The sequence below is a fragment of the Oryzias melastigma genome, linkage group LG10, assembly GCF_002922805.2.
Source record: "Oryzias melastigma strain HK-1 linkage group LG10, ASM292280v2, whole genome shotgun sequence".
Lineage (NCBI taxonomy): Eukaryota > Metazoa > Chordata > Actinopteri > Beloniformes > Adrianichthyidae > Oryzias > Oryzias melastigma.
This window is the reverse complement of record NC_050521.1, coordinates 9,375,366-9,397,529: the sequence shown is the minus strand read 5'-3', so window position 1 is coordinate 9,397,529 and position 22,164 is coordinate 9,375,366. Positions and strand designations below refer to the sequence as shown.

Genomic DNA, 22,164 nt, shown 5'->3' with positions numbered 1-22,164 from the left:
CCTTCCTGAGCCAATCAGCAGCAGAGAGGATCAGCTGACGGTGACTCACAGTCACATGAATTCAGTAAAACCAGTTCAATGAGCTCTGGGGAAAATACCGTGAAGTCATGGAAGGCGGTTCCCTTGAGAAACCTGCGAACTCTGAAGACCTGAAGGAGGTTCCTCTGCAGGACTGCAGCCGGGAACCATAGTGACCTGAAATCCAAAATCTGAAGCCCCTACAGATGAAGACTGTGATGATGTTTGACTTTCAGCTGTTTTTCATTTGTTTCTTTGTCAGGGTCGGTGTGTTCTCGTCTTTGTTCTAGATACCTGTTGGAATTCAGCACAGAGACGTTAGAACTTTTCTCTGAGGCTGTACAACTAAAGCTCTGCTTTTATAAGTCCTTATCTTTATCAGTATGCGAGTGTTGATAGTGATGCAGCTTAACTTAACACAGGAGTGTAAACTCAATCACACAAGGTGCCAAAATCTAAACACACCTTAAAACAGGATAAACATTTGTTGAACACTCTAAAACTACATTTTTAAAACTAACTTTTTAACAGAATTATGAACTAAATATATAGCATTACCTGCAATAATACTAGTGTGAATGCTGTGAGAATTGAATTCTTGCAAGAATTTGGCCGCTGAAGCTAATAGCTGAAAACATTTAAGCTGATAGCCAAAAAAAATATGACACACGTGTCTTAACAGATATTATTTATAATGTTGCAACTAAACTAGATTAAACCGGTTTGTTATGACCAATATATTGTGACATTTAGCCTCCAGTGCAGATAAAGGAGAACATTAACAGTTTATCTCAGGAAGTCCAATCAGAGGAACACAGACAAAAGCACCAATCACATCATGCGTTCACAGTAGACATCAGGAAGACATTAAGCGTGTTTTCATCTCTCTCCACCTCTGCAGCTGCACCTCCTCTCTGCTCCTCTTTAGTGTCTGCTGGGGTTAGTTTCTGTGGCTGGGATGTATCTGTAGTACTTTGTTACTCAGACAGTCTGGATGGAAGATCCCCACATGACCTCAGCAGATCACCCGGGTGTCTTGAAGAAGACTTGTTTAGTTTGTTTTTGTTTGTTATTTGCAAAGATTTTTGCTTGAATGTGACGATGAGTCAGAAACAAACTTCTGATGAAAGCATACCAGCAACAAATCACTATTTGAATTGAAAGACATTTAAAGCAAAATGTGCTGACAAATGAAAACAGAACAAAAAGAGGAGAGACTCATCTTTACTCACCCTGTTTACCTTTTTACAGAGAAGATTTTTGATTCAAAATGATCAGGGAAAAATGTTAATTTTAGCACTAAAAGGACCATTTTTGAGTAAAGCAAAAGAGTTGACAAAAGTTAACCAGATTTTGTCTTTTAGTCTTTTTAGTTGAAGCTCCAACAGTAAATATCATTTTAGTTTTATCCACATTGCTAAAAAAATGTTACATCAGAAAAACATAAATATTTTTACTTCATAGAGTTAAATAACCTTTACCCAATGCATATAATTAATTATAAACACAAAAGCTTTGCTGGAATTCTCAATACATCATTTTAAAATGCTTTAGTGTCAGGAATAACATTAAAAATTAAAAGCCCCAAAACATAAATAATCCAAAAGACAAAAAAGGCTCCTAAATTTAAACTTAGAGTTAAAAACACGTGTGAAAGTCAAGGCCAGGGGGCCGGATCCGGCCCTCCAGATCATTTCATTTTATTGTTATTAATGGCCTGATGTTATCTTGAGCTTATTTTTAACTTGTAAAATTTTACAAAATATATTTTTATGGAGAGTAAAATATTAAAAGTTATTGAAGATTTAAGTTGATTTATTCTGGAATAATATTCCTGCCTTTTTATTATTCATAATTATGTTAAAAAGTTACAGTTTTAAAGTTTTAGAAATGTAGTTTTAGAGTGTTCAATAAGTGTTTATCCTGTTCGACCTGAGGTGTGTTTTGCATTTTGGCCCCTTGTGCGATTGAATTTGACGCCTCTGGTTTAAAAAAAGGTAATTGACTCATCCACCAAAGATTCTGCTTAATTTCACCTTTACAATTTTTTTTTCCACAGAATAAATATACATTTCAGCCTCAAATAAGTTAGTGACTTGATGACTTATGCTGTTTTGGTGTAGACAAAAGTAATCTTTGAAGGAGCAAAAGCTACAATTAAAACATCTGTTTAATACAACAATTAAACTGTAAAGATCTTCACAAAGGAAATCTGTCACACTTTGTTTTCATTATGAGGATCATTTATTAAATATTTGTTTGAATGAAGCAGAAATGACATATTTTTGCTTTGTCTCTGAAACTGAATAAACTGCTCATCTTCAGGGTAGAAGTTGCTAAAAAAAGAAAAAAAAAACAGAATATTTAAGACATTAGAAAGCCTTTTCCCTCCTTGATCATTTCAATGCTTCATATTAGACTAACAGGAAATAGTTTTCCAACAAACGTATTTTTCAAGCAGAGAAAAGTTCCTGTGGTATCGACTGTAAAGGGACTTTTCTCAAGCAGAAATAAACCGAATACACCACAGACATTCATGTGTGGAGGACTCCAGAAGGAAGTTTGGCTCATTTTATTATGTTTCATGAAACTGCATCATTTTTTCTTTCAATAACCACAATCTAACATTTCTGCAGCTTTAAAACATGAAACCAACATTGTAGGAACAGATCAATAGTCAGACATGGTGGTGGTGGTGTGATGGTTTGGGGCCGTTTTGCAGCTTGCAGACTGTTGCCGTGGTAACTAAACCATGAATTGTGTCTACTAAAACTCCTGGACGAGAATGTTCTCTGGCTGTGATCTCAGACTGAAGGTTGGGGGGGTCTGCATCAGCAGCAGCAGCAGATCTTCTGAGCACTAAAGAGAGAAGTCTGGAGTGACTGAGGCCTGAATGCAGGTTTCTGTGGCATGATTCAAGACCTGCAGGTTATCAGAGATGCTGCAGAGAGACTGTCACACAAAACCAAAGAGGTTTTATCACTTTAAGAATATTCTACTGTTGTGTCGATTTCTTTGAAAGGTTTCCTCCAAAACATTCAAGCAAAAACATGCAAACAAACGAGTCAAGAGAGACAAACAGGCTTTCAATCACTGTATTTGACACTGCTGAAGCTGCTGCTCTCCTCTGACCCCCCACCTAAACCGCCGTCTGTCCACACGGCCTGGACGAAAGGGATCCAGTTTGTTTAAATGTTGAAACGTGGTGGAGCGTCCGTCACGTGTCCCGGGGGCAGAGTTCATACAGGTTTGCTTCAGCCAGTCGTTCTCACATTTGATTCCAACATAAACTAATCCGAGCTCAGCTCCGCCCACAAACAGCACGTACGGCTGGAAAAGGCAAAAGTCACTGGTGATGCCGCCACAGAGCAGATACGGCGGCGTCCAATAGCAGCTTGACATCCCGCTCAGACGTAGAGGGGGTGGTACTGTCGGGAGGTGAGTCTATTCCTGCAGGTGGGGCAGGTGTGCGAGGAGGTCAGCGCGTCTCTCAGACACTGGCTGCAGAAGACGTGACCACACTTTGTGGAAACGACTAACCGGCCGCTCCCGACGATCTGAGGGAGAAACCACAGCCAATCAGAGCGGAGGATTCAAACCGCCAGGTGAAACCAGAAGGTAACATTCTGACAGAGAGCTGCATGTTAAAACGTGTCAAAGTTGAAGCCCGGGGGCCGGATCCGGCCCTCTGGGTGATTCTATCCGGCCCTCCAGATCATCATATTTTATTGTTATTAACAACCAAATGTTTTAACTTGTATAATTTTGACAACATATATTTTTATGGAGAGTAAAATATTGAAAGTTATTTAAGGTTTAAGTTGATTTATTCTGGAATAATATTCATGCCTTTTTATTATTCATAATTATGTTAAAAAGTTACAGTTTTAAAGTTTTACAAAATTGGCATTCTGCTAGCTTTATGGACTATTTAGACATCTACTAAGATTTTTAAGGCCGTTTTGGAGTTTAGCTAATATTTCAGCTACATGCTAGATGTTTTGGCTAACCTAGTTTTTTACTTTTTTTGTTTTGTTCATGCTAATTTGTCATTTAGCTAATATTTTAGCTGGCTATCAGCTTCTGTGTTTTCAGCCATTAGTTACAATGAGTTTGGCTATCAATTTCAGCATCTTCAACTATCAGCACTATCATCTTCTGCATCCACATTCAGCTTACAGCATTCACACTAGCATTATCACAGATAATGCTATATATCTAGTTCATAATTATGTTAAAAAGTTACAGTTTTAAAGTTTTATAAATCTAGTTTTAGAGTGTTCAATAAATGTTTATCCTGTTCCTGACCTAATGTGTGTTTTGGATTTTGGCCCCTTGTGTGATTCAGTTTGACACTCCTGTTCTAAAGCCTCAGCTTCTGTTTCCACACAGAACTCTGTGCTCAAACTGAAGGATTCCTGGATGATCCAGAAATGTCTTAAACCAGAGCAGAAGCAGAACCATCAGGCTCTTCTCTGGTGGAACAGGTTCTGGACTCTGTCCCACCAGTCAGATGGTTCTGGGAGGAGTTTTAATGGGTCAAACCACTTAACTAACACCATTAAAGTTCTGAGGTGAACGGTTTGCTTTCACAGGTGGAACATTTTCCTAGACATTGCCTGTGAGGAATCCATGTGACAAAAGTTCCTGTTTCCTTCAGTTCTCTATGGTCGGTTCTGGTTCAGACGTTCAAATGCAGGTTCTTTCGTGTGGCTCAAAGGCTCACCTGTGCGGTTCTCTTACCTCTGAGTACAGATCCAGACAGACCGGACAGCTGATCATGCCCGGCGTCGACCTGAAACCCAATAAGAACGCCGTAAGTTCTATTAGCTTTGATCAGCTCATCATGAGCAGATGCAGAGATGCTTTCCGTCCCGGTTCTGCAGAACCATGAGTCCTTCCTTCTAGGATAAACTGGAGTCCATTTGAGTCCTCCACACTCCCATTATCAGACCCCCCCTGCGTTGGCCGTTTCCAAAAATAACCACAACAGTATGGATTCTGATTTTTCTCCTCATCAAGATAGGCAACATGTTGCTATGGCAACTACAGTTCTTTCTTATTATGAGCGGCTGTTCTTCAGGGGAGTGTTGGTTTAGACCCACATGGACCTGACCGCTGCACTCTCCTTCAGATGAACTCCGCTGCATTCAACCCAGACACAGAGCTCGGCTCTTCACCTGAATGCGTGTGCGACGGAGGAGGTAGCGGCGCTACTGAAAGGGGGCGTGTCCTCATCTTCATCACTGCTCAGGACGTAGCTCTCACCTGCGGGGACTCTGCTGCCCTGAGGATCTAAGACGGACACAGAAGGTCAGGTGACGCTCAGGTGACCTGACACACACTGAGGTCAGGAGGACTTACCTTCATCCACCAGCTGGAGCGGAGAGACAGGAACAAGAGAAGAAGAACGTCAGCTGACAGTCTGTTTCCATAGCAACCGGACCCCCTCCTCCTCCTCTACCCTCAAAGTCAAGCATAAATGTGTGTGTGTGTTACCAGCACAGAGTCGTTGTTGTTGTTGTTGGTCAGGTCCACCACAGCAGCTTCTGCTCCCTCACAGGTGAGGTCCACCACCTCCTCCACACCTGCACACACCAGCTGTCAGTCAAACACCTGAGACAGCAGAACCACCTGTTTGATCCCTAAAAAGAGTATGCTGGCGAGTTTGACTCAGGAGGTCAGATGGCATCTGCTGGGTGTCTCCACAGCATGACACTTACACCGCCATGCTTCAGAGTGAAGGTGGAGCCAGCTGAAGCTTACGGCTCCCGTACCTCCACTCTGACCTCGGGTCACTGGACACTTTGAACCGGATCAAGAGATTCTCCCTAAAAGGCTCCCGGAGGCTGACACACTGACCGTCGTCTGTGTTGTCCATCACGTCAATGGTCTCTGCAGGGGGGGCGGAGTCTGCCCCAGCATGACACCTCCTGCTGACCGCTGTCCTGGACTGAGCTGCTCTGCTGGTCTTGGTGCCAGGCCTGGAAACTTGAGGACTTTCTGTGGCCCTTCTCTTCCTCTGGGTCTGAAAACACACGAAGAGGCGGAGCCTCAATCACCTGCACAGGTGAGCTCAGAGACTCACCTGACACTTGGGAGTCAGGTTCACTACAGTCAAACTTGTGAGCATCACTAATCAGGATATGCTAAAGAAAGACGTGCTGACGTACAGAGCTGCTCATGTCCGTCCACGAGCTGCAGACGGCCAGACCTTCAGGATCCGCAGACTGAGGAGGGCAGAGGAGAGGAGAGGGTGTGAGACCGCAGGGCAACGACGAGTCCTCCTGAAAATGTTTAATCCTCCAATCTGAACAGGTTTAAAGGATGAAAGACAGGCAACAAAAACTGGGTTCTAAATACATTTTCTAGTGTGGCTTATTTTCCTTAAAGAGGCACAGGTGTTTTCTGATGAGTTAATTGGATCACTTCCTATTTACATCAATTTAATCTAATGAAGTCTCTAAATCATTTGTTCTTCCACTACACCAGGCATGTGTGGTGCGTTCAAGGACACACTGAAAGTCTGTTTATGTGTCATTCCTTCCATGACAAATGTGAACAGGATTTTATGTCTGCCATGGACGTTAGCGAAACGCAAAAATCAAAGATTAAAAAAAAGTTCAGTGCACTGTCTTGAGGGGTCCAGGTGACCCCTCTTTTGATGTAAACAAGCCAAGGAGAGCGGAAGGGTTAAACTAGTGATTTGAGACGTAACTCAACCACCGCTTGCTTCGGCTAAAACTGACGTAAAAGGTCACGTGAGGAGCCGGTGTCCGACGTGAACCTTATAAGTCAGAATCATTCTATACTGTCGCCCCCCCGATCCGTAAACACCAGTGTGGGTTTATCCGCCACTCACCGTTAGATGTTGCCGTCGTTCGCTGCTTGCCGTCTTTTCTGCTTCTTACTTTCACTCCGAAAAATGTTCTCCAAAGAACCGAGGCTGGTAGAGACTACACGACGTCAGAACCGAACCCAAGACCACTCACCATCTGGGAGGACAGCGGTGTATCTATCTACTTCCGGTCTGCGGGGTCTTCTTCTGCTGCTGCGCTCGATCTGACGGCTGCAGCGCCCCCGTGTGGGCGGGTCACTTCCTGCTCACTAAAATCAAACCAGAGCCACTCCAATGTTCTTGTTCCAATTTTTTTAACGATCTATACAAAATAATTAAGCGAAAGTTCCATTTCTGAGTATTTCTTTTTTCAAATAATTGTGAATCAGGAGCAGATGATAAAAATTCTGTTGAAAATGCCTGTAGGAGTGACATAGTGGGCGGGGCCACAAGCTCCCTGCTCCTGTAGCAGACCAATAGATCCACTACCAAAAGTTAAAGAATGTCATTTTAAAGTTGTCAACAATATTCATCCTGCTGCTGAATTTCTAAAAAGAAACGATTTAATTTTGATGTTGAACCCTGTGTATTTTGTCATTCTAGTGACTAAAGTCTGCAACATCTTTTTTTTCTCGTCAGTACTCGTCAGAGTTTTGGACAAACGTTAAAGGTTGGATGAATCTTAGACTTACCACTCCCCTCTTTAGTATTACAGATGTTCTAGTATTTATGGAAAATGTAGATGCTTCCTTATCAAATCTTATAAATATAATTATACTAATTGGAAAATACCACATTCAGTGCTGCAAATAGAAAGGTAACAAAACCAAATTTTCTTGTTTTCTAAACAAATTTATATTGTATTTTAAATCTCTTAAATGTATGAAAACTGGAAAATTACAGATGTGATCTCCAAACAAATCTCCTGTTTATTATTGTAACTTCTCTATATATTTTTTTTAGGTCCATTTGATTTATTTTCAATTATTGTTTTAATACATGTCTGGAACATGTATTTCTTTGTATTTGCCCCATGCGAAGTGATTGTTATCCTCTACTGTGTTTGTATCTTGTAGGATGTGAAATGTTCATTAAATGTCCTATCAGAATAAAAGCTTCCCCCTGGTTCATTGAAGCAGCTGCTTCACCTGACGGGCCTCTGCTGAGTCATCAAGGTTCTACAGAATGTTCCAGAAACCGGCTGCTCTTTCAGTAAGACTTTATTCATGGATCAATACCCAGAACTCACACACTGATCAATTCATGGTGATCAGTGTCTGTAATATCACACCAGATTCATCATTTTGACATGTTATATTAAATTAAATCATTTCTATTAAAACCAGTAGAGAAGCTCCATCCTCAAACAGCGACTGTGTGGCAGCGACACTGAGAAGAAGGAACTCATCTACTGGTTTACATGAAACCATCTTCCTGCTCAGACTCTGAGAGCTGATGGTGGCGCTGACATGCAGAACTGATACTGCAGGGCCACAGTCCTGATCCAGAACTACTCTCTGGAACGGGTTCTGTGCTTCCAGACTCAGACCTGGAAAAGGTCTGGACCCGGGTCTGACCATCAGCCCGTGAAGGTTAAGGTCAGCTGGAGGAGTCGGGCCGGGATCCTGAACCCCATGAGAGCCTGGATGCACCATTACTGGTTTCTATGAGCTGAAGGAGAAGTCTGAGGGAAATGATTCCAGATGTTCTTGGTCTGCGTGAAGGTCTAAAGCGAGAAGTGACGCCATTCTAAAGGACAGCTTTAGAAAAACAGCGCTGGACCAGCAGCTCAGAGGATCACGAGACAGGAAGTGCAGCAGCATCATATCCTGTTTGCGTCCTGATGCTAGAGAACACCCCTCCCCCACCCTGATACGAAGGCGCTCCATGTCTCCACAGAGAAACGGTGGGCAAGCCGTGAACGGCACACCGGTGCATTGTGGGTACTGCAGTGCATGCAGTGAGCTGGTGCAGAAGAAGAGTCTTTGTGGCGAGGAGAACATCAGGAGAGACCCCTCAGTGTCTGCTTTAGGGCCGGACCTTCATGAACGCCACAGACCAAATGTCCTCCTGAACCAGGACACCTGAATGCAGCATGGCTGAAGACAAAGACAGGACAGAGGTCAGGAGGTCAACGTGGTGAGCAGAGTAAGATTATTGCTGAAAGTTACCGACTGGCACCGACTGGCATTACTGTTAACATGGCGAGTTACTGTAAGTTCATCAAGCAGAATAGCAACAGGATGAGATACTATGACTGACTGAGGCGGTGTCATGGGAGCCAACTAGTGCTGCCACAAACGATTATTTTAATATTCGACTAATCACAGATTAATTTTTCTGATTAGTCAACTAATCGGGTCATACACAAACTAGATGTAAAGCACATCTTAACCCTCATTAGCTTTAAACTAACTAAAAACTAGATATATAGCATTACCTGAGACAATGCTAGTGTGAATGCTGTAAGCTGAATTTGGCTGATGAAGATCCTGAAATTGATAGCTAAAATCGCTGAAGCTACTACCTGAAAACGCTAAAGATGATAGCCAGCTAAAATATTAGTTAAATGTCAAATTAGCCTAAAAAACTGAAAAAAAACTTAAATTAGCTGAAACAGCTAACAGGTAACTGAACTGTTAGCTAAACTACAAAACATCCTAAAAAACTGAGAAAAAATCCTAAATTAACCAAAATAGCTAGCATGTGTCTAAAATATTAGTTAAACTCCAAAAATGCCTAAAACATTAATACATACCAAAATAGTCCAAAAAGCTAGCAGAATGCCAACATTTAGCTAATATTTAATCTATGTGCTAGCTGTTTTGACTAATTTAGGATTTTTTTCAGTTTTAAGCCCATTTTTAAATTTAGCTATTTTTTAGCAACCTCTAAAGCTGTTTTCACTAACCTGGGTTTTTAAGAAGATTTTTAGGCTAATTTGGCATCAAGCTAATATTTTAGCTGGCTATGAGCTTCAGCAATTTCAGCTATTTGCTTTGCGTTTTCAGCTATCAGCGTTTTCAGCCATCAGTTTCACCGCTTTCGGGTTCAGCGTTTTCAGCTATTCGCTTCAGCGATTTCGGCTATCATCTTCAGCAGCCAATTTCTTACAAGAATTCAAATTCTTACAGCATTTCACACAATCATTATCACTAGGAATGATATATATTAGTTCATAATTATTTTTTAAAAGTTATGGTTTTTAAGTTATAAAATGTAGTTTTAGAGTGTTCTATAAATGTTTATTTCTTTCGGTTTGTGACCTAAGGTGTGTTTTGGATTTTTTCTCGTTGTGCGACTGAGTTTGACACCCCTGTAACAGAGGTGCTGACTGCAGGACCTGGCAGGTTTCATGTCTCAACCAATCGCAGGACTGGATAAATGAAGCTCCTCCTACTCTGGATCAAAGGGGAAGGTGAAGTAACTAAGGTTTCTTGTTTCAGGAACATGTGGTCTTCCTGTGAGAAAATTCATAAAAATTAATTTGTTTTTTGTCAGAAAGGAGCGAGACAGCCTTCCTCTGAAACGACCGAAGGCTGACGCCGCTCATGTTAGGGGGTGTCAACAAGAATATTGTGTGGCAATTGGACCGGACTCAGACGATCCAGTCTGGTTACAGTCTCAGCCTAAGTCTGCTTCCTGTCGAGCGAACGCACCACTAGACCTTACTGAAAGAGCGTGTCACCTGTGGGCGGAGCTCTAAGTGGTGGAGAAGCCGGTGTGCTGAGCCTGGTTCATCTTCAGGTGGGTGTCGAGGATCTGGAACATCTCCTGGATGTTGGGCACATAGCCGGACTGCAGCTTGGACCACACAGGAACGTCTGAAGGACACAAACCGTATGAGGAGAGTCTCTGCAGCCACTGATCCATTATCGTCCCTGCAGGTAACAGCTGCTGCCTTCAGCGGACGACACCCTCAATCTGTCCTCTTCATCCCTGACATCCTCTGTATTTTGTTTTTCTAAAGACCTCACCCCTGGAGCTTCAATCCTAACCACGATTCTCTGGATTTACCTCCACCCAATAACAAGCCGGTGCCACGACTCCCGCCTCAAGCTTTGGGCCAATCACAACTCACCATTCAGAGACACCTCAAAGGCTCCGGTGGACAGGAAGTGGGTCTCCATCATGTTACAGAGGAAGAAGACCATCAGGCAGGAGAATATCTGGGGAAGTGGCAGACAGTTAGCCGTGGTGCTAACCGCTGCAGCGCTAACACAGCTGTGGCTCCAAACCTTGTTGTCCTGACTCCAGGTCCAGACGCCGGGGGTGTCAAGTCCAATGAAACCAAAAGGGTTTTGACCAGTGATGACGAGGAGGATGGAGAGCAGCTTCAGGTAGGAGATCAGGTTACCAAGAACCCTGAGGAGCAGAGTGAGAGGACTTCACGGGTCAGAACCTTTTCTGGACACATCATTGATGCTATGCAGTTAGAGAAGCCACGATTAGTCGACAATTAAGATAGTCGATGACTAATTTATTAGTCGATTAGTCATTACTTTGTATTATATGGAGTCAGAATGTAGTGAAGTTGAAAGTTAAAATGGCATCATGCTAGCTTTATGGACTACTTTGGCATTTATTAAGGTTTTTAGGCTATTTTGGAGTTTGGCTAATATTTCAGCTACATGCTAGCTGCTTTGGGTAATATAAAAACTTTTTAAGCTAATTTGACATTTAGCATATATTTTAGCTTGCTATCTGCTTTAGCTTTTTCAGCTATTACCTTCAGCGTTTTTCAGCTATCAGCACTAGTATCTTCAGTGGCCAAATTCATCTTACAGCATTCACACTAGCATTATCACAAGTAATGCTATATATATAATTTTTAGTTTATTTAAAGCTAATGATGGTTAAGATGTGTGCTTTACATCTAGTTTGTGTATGACCTGATTAGTCGATTAATCTGAAAAAATAATCAGTTATTAGTTGACTATTAAAATAATCATTTTGACAGACACGATCTACTGAACTTTTTTATAAATGAGACCTTCTGGATCACATGTCAGCTTAAACAAATGCTGCCAACATCTTGGTCAGGCCTCACCTGTTGATGGGGGTTGGGGGGTAGTTGTCTCCCTGGATACGGATGTCCGGGTACACCTGGCTGATGGCCTGGGAGTACTCCTGGAAGACTTTGTTGTACCCTCAGGAGATGCTGCAGACAGAGGAGCAGAGGAGTCAGCTGACAGGGGAAACAAACGCACTTCCTGTGCATTTTGGGGGAAATAAATCCTTTATTTCAGCGGGACAACCCCCCGGAACATGCATTCTGGCTCAAAACAGAATTTAGGGAAAAAACAACGTGTTTGAAATGAGAGGCGTTCACGGAACCCTGGGAAATTCTAAATTAATTATTTTTTTTGACCACGAGCTTCATTTTAACCTATTTGCTCGGTATTTATCTACCAAATGTGTCAAAAATATTGTCAATCTTAACATTAAAATGTATAAATGTGAATGAACTCACCAGTACCGGAACCTCAGTACGGGCCCCGTGTACGCGGAGGCCCTGGCGTGTTCTCCGGGTCCTGTGTTCGGTAAGACGCTTGGCCCGTCGGCCGGCTGGTGCTTGGACCTCCCGACGTAAACGTCCCGCAGCGTGAGAGCGGTGAAGAGCAACAGAACCGCCAGCAGGCCCGAAGGCCCGAACTCCGACATGACTGCAGCGAGGCAGAAGCGATCTGCGCAGTCTCAGATCATCCGGACACGGTCGTCTCTGCGCTCCTTCACAATAAGAAAATCGGGATGGACGATAGAAAGGGTGGGGTACAACAAGGAGAGGTTCGTGATTTTACCTCTACTTATACCCATAACAACTCACCTGCAGATAGATTCTTACGTGCACGCATCTTCATGAGCGTACAAACAGGCTCGTGCCAGAGTTTGAGCTTTTATTGTGAAGGTTGACTTGAAGATGTTCCGGGTGGATTCTGTAGGTTTGCGGTTGTTCACCGGCTTTCAGGAGGTTATGACATTTGTTTTGAACGTGGACACACTTTTCTATTAGTGTTTGTAATGCATCGTGTGCGGCAGACACCAGTCTGAGCGCCGCTGAGTCAGCATGCTCCGGGTGGGGGCGCTGCTCCGGGTGGCGCCGGGACTCCGCCGGACGGAGCTCCGTGGCAGGTTGTCCTGTCCCCGCCCGCTCTGCGCCTATGTGCCGGTCAGGGGCCTGTCAGGGACTGACGGGGGCTCCGGAGAGGCTCCGACTCCGGGCTGGTACGGCAGCCTGGCGGACTCGGCTCCCGTCCACCTGTGCGAGGACGTGCTGGTAAGCGTGCAGCAGCTGAGCGGTCTGCCGTGGTGGATGAGCATCATCGCCGCGACGCTGACCGTCAGAACCGCCGTCACTCTCCCTCTGGCTGCGTACCAGCTGATCATCGTCTCCAAGGTGAGTCCGGTTCTGGTTCCGCAGACAGCGGCTTTATCTTCTGATCTACTGTGAAAGTGTTACCAGTGGTCTTTAATCGGGATGATGTTGTTTTAGTCAAAAATAAAACACGTTTTTTTGTATTTTTTTTTATTTTATTTATTTGTTTTTTATTTTTTTTATAGGACATAGTTTCTGCAAAGCGGCAAAAGTTTATATAGAAATTCACGTCTGAGACTTGTGGAACCCCATTTCCCTCTCCGTTGCTGAGAGCTCTCTGTTTACACTCTCCGCCCCTCACAACCCCAAACTAACATTAGATGTGCAGCAAAAATAGAGAGCAATATCAGAGCTATCCAGCAGTACAGGTAAGATCCAGATTTTACCTCAAACGAGGAAAATGGATCATGTTCTATTCAGACTCTCTTAGATACAATTTTTTCCAAAGACGATTTTCTTCTGCTCCTGATTCACGATTTGAATAAAACAGTTGTCTGGAAACTTTTTTTCTGAAAATGGACTGTAAAGAATTGATGGGAGTTTATATCCTATTTTTCAGAAATACAAAAAGATTCAAAAAGAGTCAAAAACTTCTCTTTTATTGTTTACTTGCGGCAAGGAGTGGACAGATGATGGTTTTATTCAATCTGAACACTGAAGGAGGATTCAAAAATCCTGATTAGTTTTGCCAGGGGTCAAAATCCAAAACACACCTTAGAACAGGATACAAATTTATTAAACACTCTAAAACTAAATTATTAAAACTTTAAAGCTGTAACTTTTTAACATAGTTATGAACTATATATAGCAGTGGCGGGCCGTCAGGGCCTGCAAGGCCTTCTCTGCTGGCCTAAAAATATCTGAATCACAGACTGATATTAATTATTATTTATTTCCGTGAATACGTATTCTATAATTCCAAATGCTCTGTCTTCGTCCTTTCATTGCTGTCTCCCTGGTTGCGCTGCTTCCAGACGTGTATTTTCCTATTTAAGCATTAACCAATCACATTGCAGCACCATTTGTTGCTAGGGTCAAAGAAATCTGCCCGGAGGCCTTCACAATCAGTTCTGCGGGCCCTGTAGCATAAAATAATTGTCGACCAAACTGTTGCTTCAACCAATCAGATTTGGAGTAGGCGATACGAAGGCCAGCTAGCAGGCGCACGGAAACGTCATCATTTTCACGAGCTTTGATTGGATAGCTCACAGCTCGCTCTGGTTCTGCGTTATGTGACGGACACAGGTGCCGAGGAGCGGCGTGTCAGGTTTGAAGATGTTACCAGTGGAAAGCGTCTCATCGTCTGATTTTTGGTGGAAAATGAATGTCTGGGTAAAGTTGTGGCACAGTTTTGTCTGGCACGGGTAAAGGAGTTCCGTGACTCCATTGAGCGGGAGTGAAGCTGAAATCTACGAGGCCCCTGAACGCACCGCGGGCGCGTGCAGCGCAAAATCCTCGCGCGCACTACCGAAAATATTATTTTCCAGACACAGACCTTGATCGATCACAAAAACTGATGTTTGTCTCCCTCCTGGACCACGAGAGGATTCAGGAATACCAGAACATTTCCCGCATGCAGCCTTTTCCAGTTTATCACAGCCACGGAACACTTTCCATCTGCGAAACGCATGGATTCTGCACGACAGAGTGATTGAAATCTTCTTGAGGATAGAAAGGATGGATTTTGTGTTTAAATAATCTGGATTTTTGGTGAGTAAAATTTTGCTATCTCCCTACATAATATTGAAATTTTATCAGGTTATTTTTTATCCTTTTGGTGTGTGTGTGGCAGCTGTACCTGCAGTAGAAGTTTTACTGCCATAAAATAGTTAATGAGGGTTGGATTGATTCAGATGGAGCACTACTGAAGGCCTAGGTGGGAAATGCACGGCCCGCCACTGATATATAGCATTACCTGTGATAAGGTAAGCTGAATTTGGCTGCTGAAGATGCTAGTGCTGATAGCTGAAGATGCTGAAATTGATAGCTAAAAATGCTGAAGCTGATAGCTGAAATCATTGAAGCTAATAGCTGAAAACGCTGCAGCTGATAGCCAGCTACAATATTACCTAAATGCCAAATTAGCCTAAAAAGCTACCAAAAAACCTAGCTAAAACAGCTAGCATGTATCTGAGAAAATAGCAAAATTTCAAAAAAGCCAAAAAACTGAAAAAGCCTAAATTAGCCAAAACAGCTAGAATGTAGCTGAAATACTAGCTCAACTCCAAAATGGCCTCAAAAATCATAGTAAACTGCATTTCTGAGTCTTTCCTTATTATTGTGATGGATTAGGAGCCGATTAAGAAATGCAGTTGTAGAAAGCTGCTGTTCGTGACGCAGCAATTGAAATAGACAGAGCAAAGTCTCCCTGCTCCGCTCCATTCTGATTCATTCACTTGCAGACAAATAGATCCATAAACATCTCATAATTCCTTGTCTGAGCTGGAATCTGATCAAAATTGTACAGCTGGATGGCTCCAGTATCGCTCGCCATTTTTGTCCCACTGTTAATGTTTCCTTGGGGTTATGAAGGGCTGTAAGCTAGTGAAAGAAAGTGTAAACAAAGGAATGATGGGATATCGGCAGATGAATAATTCTGTGCCGACAGTCCCACCCACAACCCAGAGGTGAATTTCTCATGAACTCCTGCTGCTCTAAAAATCATCACAGGCTTCAGGATTTTGTCTAAAAAAGGAATAAACATAATTGAAAGACCTCTGGGAACACTTTGAAAAAAGATCAAATCATTGTTGGAGTTGGACTTTGAAAATACACAGTTCAAATGAATATTTTGGTAATTTCTGATCGTTTTGTTTTGGCTTTAATATGTTGAAGCAGTTTCGTATTATGAGACAGCGGGTCATTTACTCTGTCCCTGTAGACTGAACTGACTGTTACCATAAGTGTTATAGATGCATAGAAACCTTTGCCTCGAGAAACCATAGTAACCAGCTGGTAATTGCAGGTGGAGGCGCTGCAGGTGGAGATCTCTGAGCTGGCTAAGAGGCTTCGCTATGAGGTGTCTGTGCGAGCCAAAGAGAGAGGCTGGACGGACAATCAAAGTCGGTATGGAAAAATAAGAGGTTTTTATTGCAATAAAGAAATGAATGCCCAGCAGGACATACTGGTGTCTGTTTCTAGGATTTAGGTAACTATAACTCTGCGTTAACAGATTCTGTTTCTGAATGTGTTCCTTCTTCAGAAGATCAGGTCCTGAGGGAACTCGAGTTATAAAATATTAACATTTTTAAATGTTATGTACTGGTTTAGAACTTCGAACTCTGGTTCTAAAGAAGTTCAGACCACATACACCTAGAGCACCCTCCACAGGACACCACAGGGGACGCAGTCAAGTGCCTTCTCCAAATCTACAAAACACATCAACTGAATGAGCAAATTCTCACAAACCTTCCAGCACCCTGAAGAGCTGGTCCACAGTTCCACAACCAGGATGGAAACCACACTGCTGTTACTGGATCTGAGCTTCAACTATCCTCCAAACTCTCCTCTCCAGTACCCTGGCAAAGACCTTCCCGGGGAGGCTGAGTAGTGTGATTCCCCGGTAGTTGGAACACACCCTCCGGTCAGCCTTCTTGAAAAGTAGATCCACCACCCTGTCTGTCATTCCAGTGGCACAGTTCCTGACTGCCATTCAATGTTGCAGAGATGTGTCAGCCAAGACACTCCCACACCATCCATAGACTTGAGGTACTTGGGGTGGACTTTATCCACTCCCAGAACCTTGCCTCCCAAGGAGCTCATCAACTACCTCGATGTCTTCAGCTTGAGTGTTAAACATCTCCATCCCAAAGTCCATAGCCTCTGCTTCCTCAAGAGAAGACGTCTCAGCAGATTGAGGAGATCCTCAAAGTATTCCTTCCAATGTCCCCAGTCGAATTCAACAGCTCCCCACCTGCACTGAAAGCGCTGCCTGCAGAAAACTTCTTTCTCCTCCTAAGGCGTCATATGGTTTAGCAAAACCTCTTCGAGGCCGGCCAATAGTCCTTCTCCATGACCTTACTAATCTCCATCCAGGTCCAAGTTTTTGCCTCCACAACAGCCTGGGCCGCAGCTCGCTTAGACTCTCGGTACCTGTCAGCTGCCTCTGGAGTCCCACAAGCCAGCAAGGCTTGATAGGACTCCTTCTTCAGCTTGACAGCATCCCTTACTTCCGATGTTTGGGGATTACCACTGCAACAGGAACAAGAGACCTTGCAACCACAGCTCCGAACGGCAGCAGAGACAATAGAGGTGGAGAACAACTTACCAACCTCCCTCGGTACCTTCTTAAAGTTTTCCTGAATGTTGAAGATGAAGACCTCCCTGACAGAGGGCTCAGCCAGCCACTCTCACTAGACCCTCACTGTACGTTTAGAATTGTTAAGTCTTTCCGGCCTCCTCCCCTGACAGCATATCCGACTCACCACCAGGTAGTAGTCAGTGGACAGCTCTGCTCTTCTCTTTACCCGAGTGTCCAAAACACCATCCAAACTCCATCATTGATCTCCTGCCGAGGGTGTCCTGATGTCAAGAGAATTGATGGACACCCGTGTGGTCAAAGGTGTTCCTTATGGACAATCTATGATGAGCACAGAAGTCCATCAACAAAACACAGCTTAGGTTCAGATTAGGGCAACCAGTCCTTCCAGTCACGCCCCTCCAGGTGCCACTGTCATTGCCCACCTGGGCATTGAAGTCCCCGGGAGGACAGTGGAGTCCCCCGTTGGGGTACTTTCCAGAACCCCTTCAAAAAACACTGTGAAGGCTGGGTACTCGGAACTGCTGTTCGACCCGTAAGCCGAAATCACAATCAGAGACCTAATCCCCACCTAAATGAAAGGGTCATGACCCTCTCGTCCACTGGGGTAAACTCCAACATTTGGTAGCTGAGCTGGGGGCTCACGAGTGAGCCCACCCAGGCCCATTGCCTCTCATCATGGGCAACTCCAGAATGGTTTCAGAGCCCCGGCTGTGCCTGGATTTGAGCCCAACTATATCTAACCGGTACCTCTCAACCCTCACACATAAGGCTCAGACTCCTTCACCTCATCGAGAGGTGATGTTCCATGCTCAATGACCGGACCCCTTTTAGCTGGTAGACCCATGGGAGAGGGATTCCACGATGTTTCTTTGGAGTGGACCCAACCAGGACCTGTGGGAGGAGCTCTGGTTACTAGGAATGTGCCTGCGAGCCCCAACCCCATTGCTGGCTCTTGGGATGGGTCCCAGTGACGCCAGTCTGGGCGACATAATGAAATCTTGAGATGTGTTTCTCACTTTGGGGGTTCTGAACTGCTCTTGTCTGGCTTGTCACCCAGGACTGGTCTGCCATGGGACACCCTAGTATTCAAAGTTTTTTCAAGGTCATACTCTTTCAAAAATGTGTGATATATTGTCTCAAGTGTCTTAAGATATATTGCAATATTTATTGTATCATGATATTTCCAATGTATCGGCAGACTCTTCCCAATACACATCCCTATTAACGGTGCAACGATAATGGCTATCAGCTATCCAGCTGTACAGTTTTGAACCAGATTCCAGCTCAGATGTGGAAAACAACGATGTTCATGGATCAATTTGTCTGCAAGTTGATGCATCAGAATGGAGCGGAGCAGTGAGCGTGTGACTCAGCCAGCATATTTTCTAAGTAATATAAACTTTCAAACAGCATTTTTTTCACCAGAAAAATCACAGTGATTTGATTGAAGAAATACTACATTTTGAGTATTATGCAATTCTGAGCTTAATTTTCTTTACATGTGTCCTCCATCATCATAAACATGACACAAAAAGATGTTAAAAGGGACTACTTTCACTGGAGTGGGTCTTGGGAGAAACCTGGCACCATCTGAGTCTTGAACAGGATTAATCATGTTCTGTTCTGGATCTGCTGCAGTTCAGTTCTGGAAGAGTCTTTGTCTTGTGTTCAGGTTCCAGTTCAAGAAGAATCTGCGCCGCATCGTCTCTCAGCTCTACATCAGGGATAACTGCCATCCCTTCAAAGCTAGCCTGCTGGTCTGGGTTCAGCTTCCCCTCTGGATCAGTCTGTCTCTGGCACTCCGGAACCTGAGCTTGAATCAGTCAGGTGAGCTCAGCTCTGCCAGAACTGGCTGCCTGGTTCTGGAATGAGGCCTCACATTGGAGCTATGTTCTGTGTAGCGCTGCAGGAGGAGCTGGCAGCAGGGGGTGCTCTGTGGTTCTCTGACCTCACGGTACCGGACTCCACCTGGATCCTGCCTGTTTGTCTGGGTCTCACCAACCTGATCATTGTGGAAGTGAGTCTGTGCGCTGACGGCGGTCACCTGACCCGTAGTGGTGTCACACTGAGCATGCTCTGTCTCTGCAGGTGTTTTCTCTGCAGAGAGTGGGGGTGTCTGGCGTGCAGCGGCTGGTGCTGAATGGCATCAGAGGGTTCTGTGTGCTGATGATCCCCATCGCCGCCATGGTTCCCTCTGTGAGTGGTATCACTTCTAACATCAGACCAACCATACCACCAGCTTTAGTCCACTTACTAGTCTGCTTTTACTTTGAAAGGCTCCTGCATGTTCTGCTCTGACGCCTGTTTTTCTCCCTCCACCCCCAAAGTCCATGGCTCTGTACTGGTTCACCTCCAGTCTGGTGGGCTTCAGCCACAACCTCATCCTTCGCTCTCCTGCTGTCCACAAAATCCTCCGGCTTCCAACTCGGCGCTCAGAGACTCCGTACAGAGACCTGCTGTCTGCCTTCATCTCCAAATATGGCAAATGACGAACTGAATGTCTGCAGAGAACCTCTGCAGCAGAACTGAGCCTCTGCTGTCCGGTCTTTGTCCTGGACAGAAAGCTGCATGCAGAAACTCAGGAATCACGACTCTGTTGAGATCTGATCTGAAGCAGACCTCCATCGTGCCAGAGCGTTCTTCAGTCTCTGAGGCCTAAAGGATGATGGTCCACATGATGATAGTTCTGAGACTGATCTGACTCGGAACCAACCAATCACAGGCTTGCATCTCAAAGACGAAGAAAAACGGAACAAAAGATGAAATAAATCCAGTGAGTTCCAATTATGGACAAAGAAGTTTGATTTATTTTTTACTATTTGAATGATCGTCCTCCTTTCACAGAAGCAACACAGTTGTTTTTTTCAAAGCCATAAATCCACCAGAAGAGCTTTTTAGTCTGAATAAAGTACAGACTAAAAGTCATAATATCATTGTTGTAGTTCAGCTCAAATGTGGAAATGGAAGTTGTCTTGTTTTCATGTGTGCATTTGCAATAAAATCTAATGTGTGTGACAGTCGTTGTAACACAATACGAGTACTCCATTCTGATTCTTCATCTTTATTTGATGCCAGTAATACCTATGGATTTAATAATTGATCTCCACTTGGACTGATAAAATATAAATAACTAATTAGAAGTTACAACCGTAGAAAATAAGTAAAATAGTTATTTAAGGCATTATTTATGGAGTTTGTCTCTCAATTTCAAGGAAATAAAGCTTTCCTACAAACTTCACATTTAAAGGATTCAGTTTGTCATGAAAGTATAAACACAAATATGTCCATGAAGCATTAAGAGTAATTCCAATGGGATAATTTACATGTGGATGTACACTACTCACTCATGAGTTAGAGATATTGTTATTTCCATGAGAGATATTCCAGTTTGCTCTGGATTTTAATAGAATAGAAAAAAAATCCAGTTAATATTATTAGTAATGAATGAGAATAAACATTTTCATTCTGGTACCCAAACACTGACCATGTCCATAGCAGGTATTTCCACCGTTAGCAGCAATGACAGCGACGTCTGATGCTCATGATGCTCTGAGGCCTCCCCCCCCATACAGCTGCAGCTGCAGGAATCTTTTTCTGTTCAGGTTTGTGTTGTTTCTGCAGAGCTTCCATGCTGTACTGAACGGGATGAAGTTCTGATCAACATCTAAAAAGCTGTAAGTCAGTGGTGAAATGTGTCCCCCAACTACAGCCCGCGTCCACATTTGGCCCAGCCCCCCAAACACTATCAGAAGCACAGATTGGGAACCAATTTATTTTTCTTCTGAACGTTTGTTGGACGCACATAGATCTTAAAATATTCAGCTCTTTTTATGATAGTTTTTTCAACTATTTTAGCAGTTACTCAGGATTTTTAGGCTGTTTTAGGGTTTAGCTAATATTTCAGCTACATGCTAGCTTTTTAGACTAATATGGAAATTTTTCATTTTTTTACGATAATTTGGATCTTAGCTAATATTCTAGCTTTATGCTAGCTGTTTTTGCTAAATTATAGATTTTACCTTTTTTGTTGCTAATTTGACATTTATCTAATATTTCAGCTACAAACTAGCATTTTTGGTCAACTTAGATTTTTTTTCAGTTTTTTAGAATAAGTTGGCAATTCGCTAATATTCTAGCTAGCTACCAGCTTTAGCCATTTAAGCTATAAACTTCAGCATTTTCAGCTATTAGCTTTGGCGTTTTTAGTTATCAGCTTCAGCATCTTCCTCATCGACATTCAGCTTACAGCATTCACACTGGCGTTATCGCAGATAATGCTATATATCTAGTTTTTCAAATGTTTTCGTATTTTTTCGAGCCCCACATCAGAAAAGAAAACAGCTACGTAGCCCTCACAAGAAAAAGTTTGGGGACCCCTGGAGTACATCAAGGATCAGATTTGAGCTCCTTCTCTTTTCTGTGGTGATGGACAGACTGACGGACGAGGTCAGACAGAAACCTCTGTGGACCTTGATGTTTGCAGATGACTTTGTGATCTGTCGTGAGAGCAGGTAACAGGAACATCTATTTACAGGTTTTGGACCAACATGAACATAAAGTCAGATGATGAAAACATGAATGAAAACCTTTGTTTTTGCTTCAAGCTCCACTGCATTGAAATATGCTTTTGTTACCATGGTGATCATCCTTTCTGCAGTTAGCTAAACCTGC

At 43.4% G+C, this 22,164-nt stretch overlaps 3 protein-coding genes across 5 annotated transcripts; 1 reads left to right on the top strand and 2 right to left on the bottom strand.

Moving 5' to 3' along the window:
• Positions 1-2,557: 2,557 nt before the first annotated feature.
• Positions 2,558-7,094, bottom strand: rnf4 (ring finger protein 4). Of its 3 annotated transcripts, none has more exons than XM_024264607.2 (8): positions 7,011-7,094; positions 6,192-6,248; positions 5,881-6,046; positions 5,518-5,606; positions 5,383-5,395; positions 5,199-5,313; positions 4,762-4,813; positions 2,558-3,575 (listed from the first exon to the last, which is right to left on the bottom strand). In XM_024264607.2, exons 1-8 carry the CDS (start codon positions 7,011-7,013, stop codon positions 3,426-3,428), a joined length of 645 nt encoding a protein of 214 aa, XP_024120375.1. In that variant the 5' UTR covers positions 7,014-7,094; the 3' UTR covers positions 2,558-3,425. The 3 variants fall into 3 exon arrangements, with proteins under 3 accessions (XP_024120375.1, XP_024120377.1, XP_024120376.1); XM_024264609.2 differs by having other exon boundaries at positions 6,192-6,305; positions 6,881-7,077; XM_024264608.2 differs by having other exon boundaries at positions 6,881-7,077.
• A 964-nt stretch (positions 7,095-8,058) lies between these two features.
• selenot2 (selenoprotein T, 2) lies at positions 8,059-12,566 on the bottom strand. Its single transcript, XM_024264599.1, has 6 exons — positions 12,330-12,566; positions 11,907-12,017; positions 11,095-11,221; positions 10,938-11,025; positions 10,545-10,680; positions 8,059-8,955 (listed from the first exon to the last, which is right to left on the bottom strand). Exons 1-5 carry the CDS (start codon positions 12,518-12,520, stop codon positions 10,559-10,561), a joined length of 639 nt encoding a protein of 212 aa, XP_024120367.1. The 5' UTR covers positions 12,521-12,566; the 3' UTR covers positions 8,059-8,955; positions 10,545-10,558.
• LOC112141465 (cytochrome c oxidase assembly protein COX18, mitochondrial) lies at positions 12,533-20,533 on the top strand. The gene is made up of 6 exons (XM_024264598.2): positions 12,533-13,253; positions 16,198-16,298; positions 19,166-19,320; positions 19,395-19,510; positions 19,582-19,689; positions 19,821-20,533. Exons 1-6 carry the CDS (start codon positions 12,924-12,926, stop codon positions 19,980-19,982), a joined length of 972 nt encoding a protein of 323 aa, XP_024120366.1. The 5' UTR covers positions 12,533-12,923; the 3' UTR covers positions 19,983-20,533.
• Positions 20,534-22,164: the final 1,631 nt, after the last annotated feature.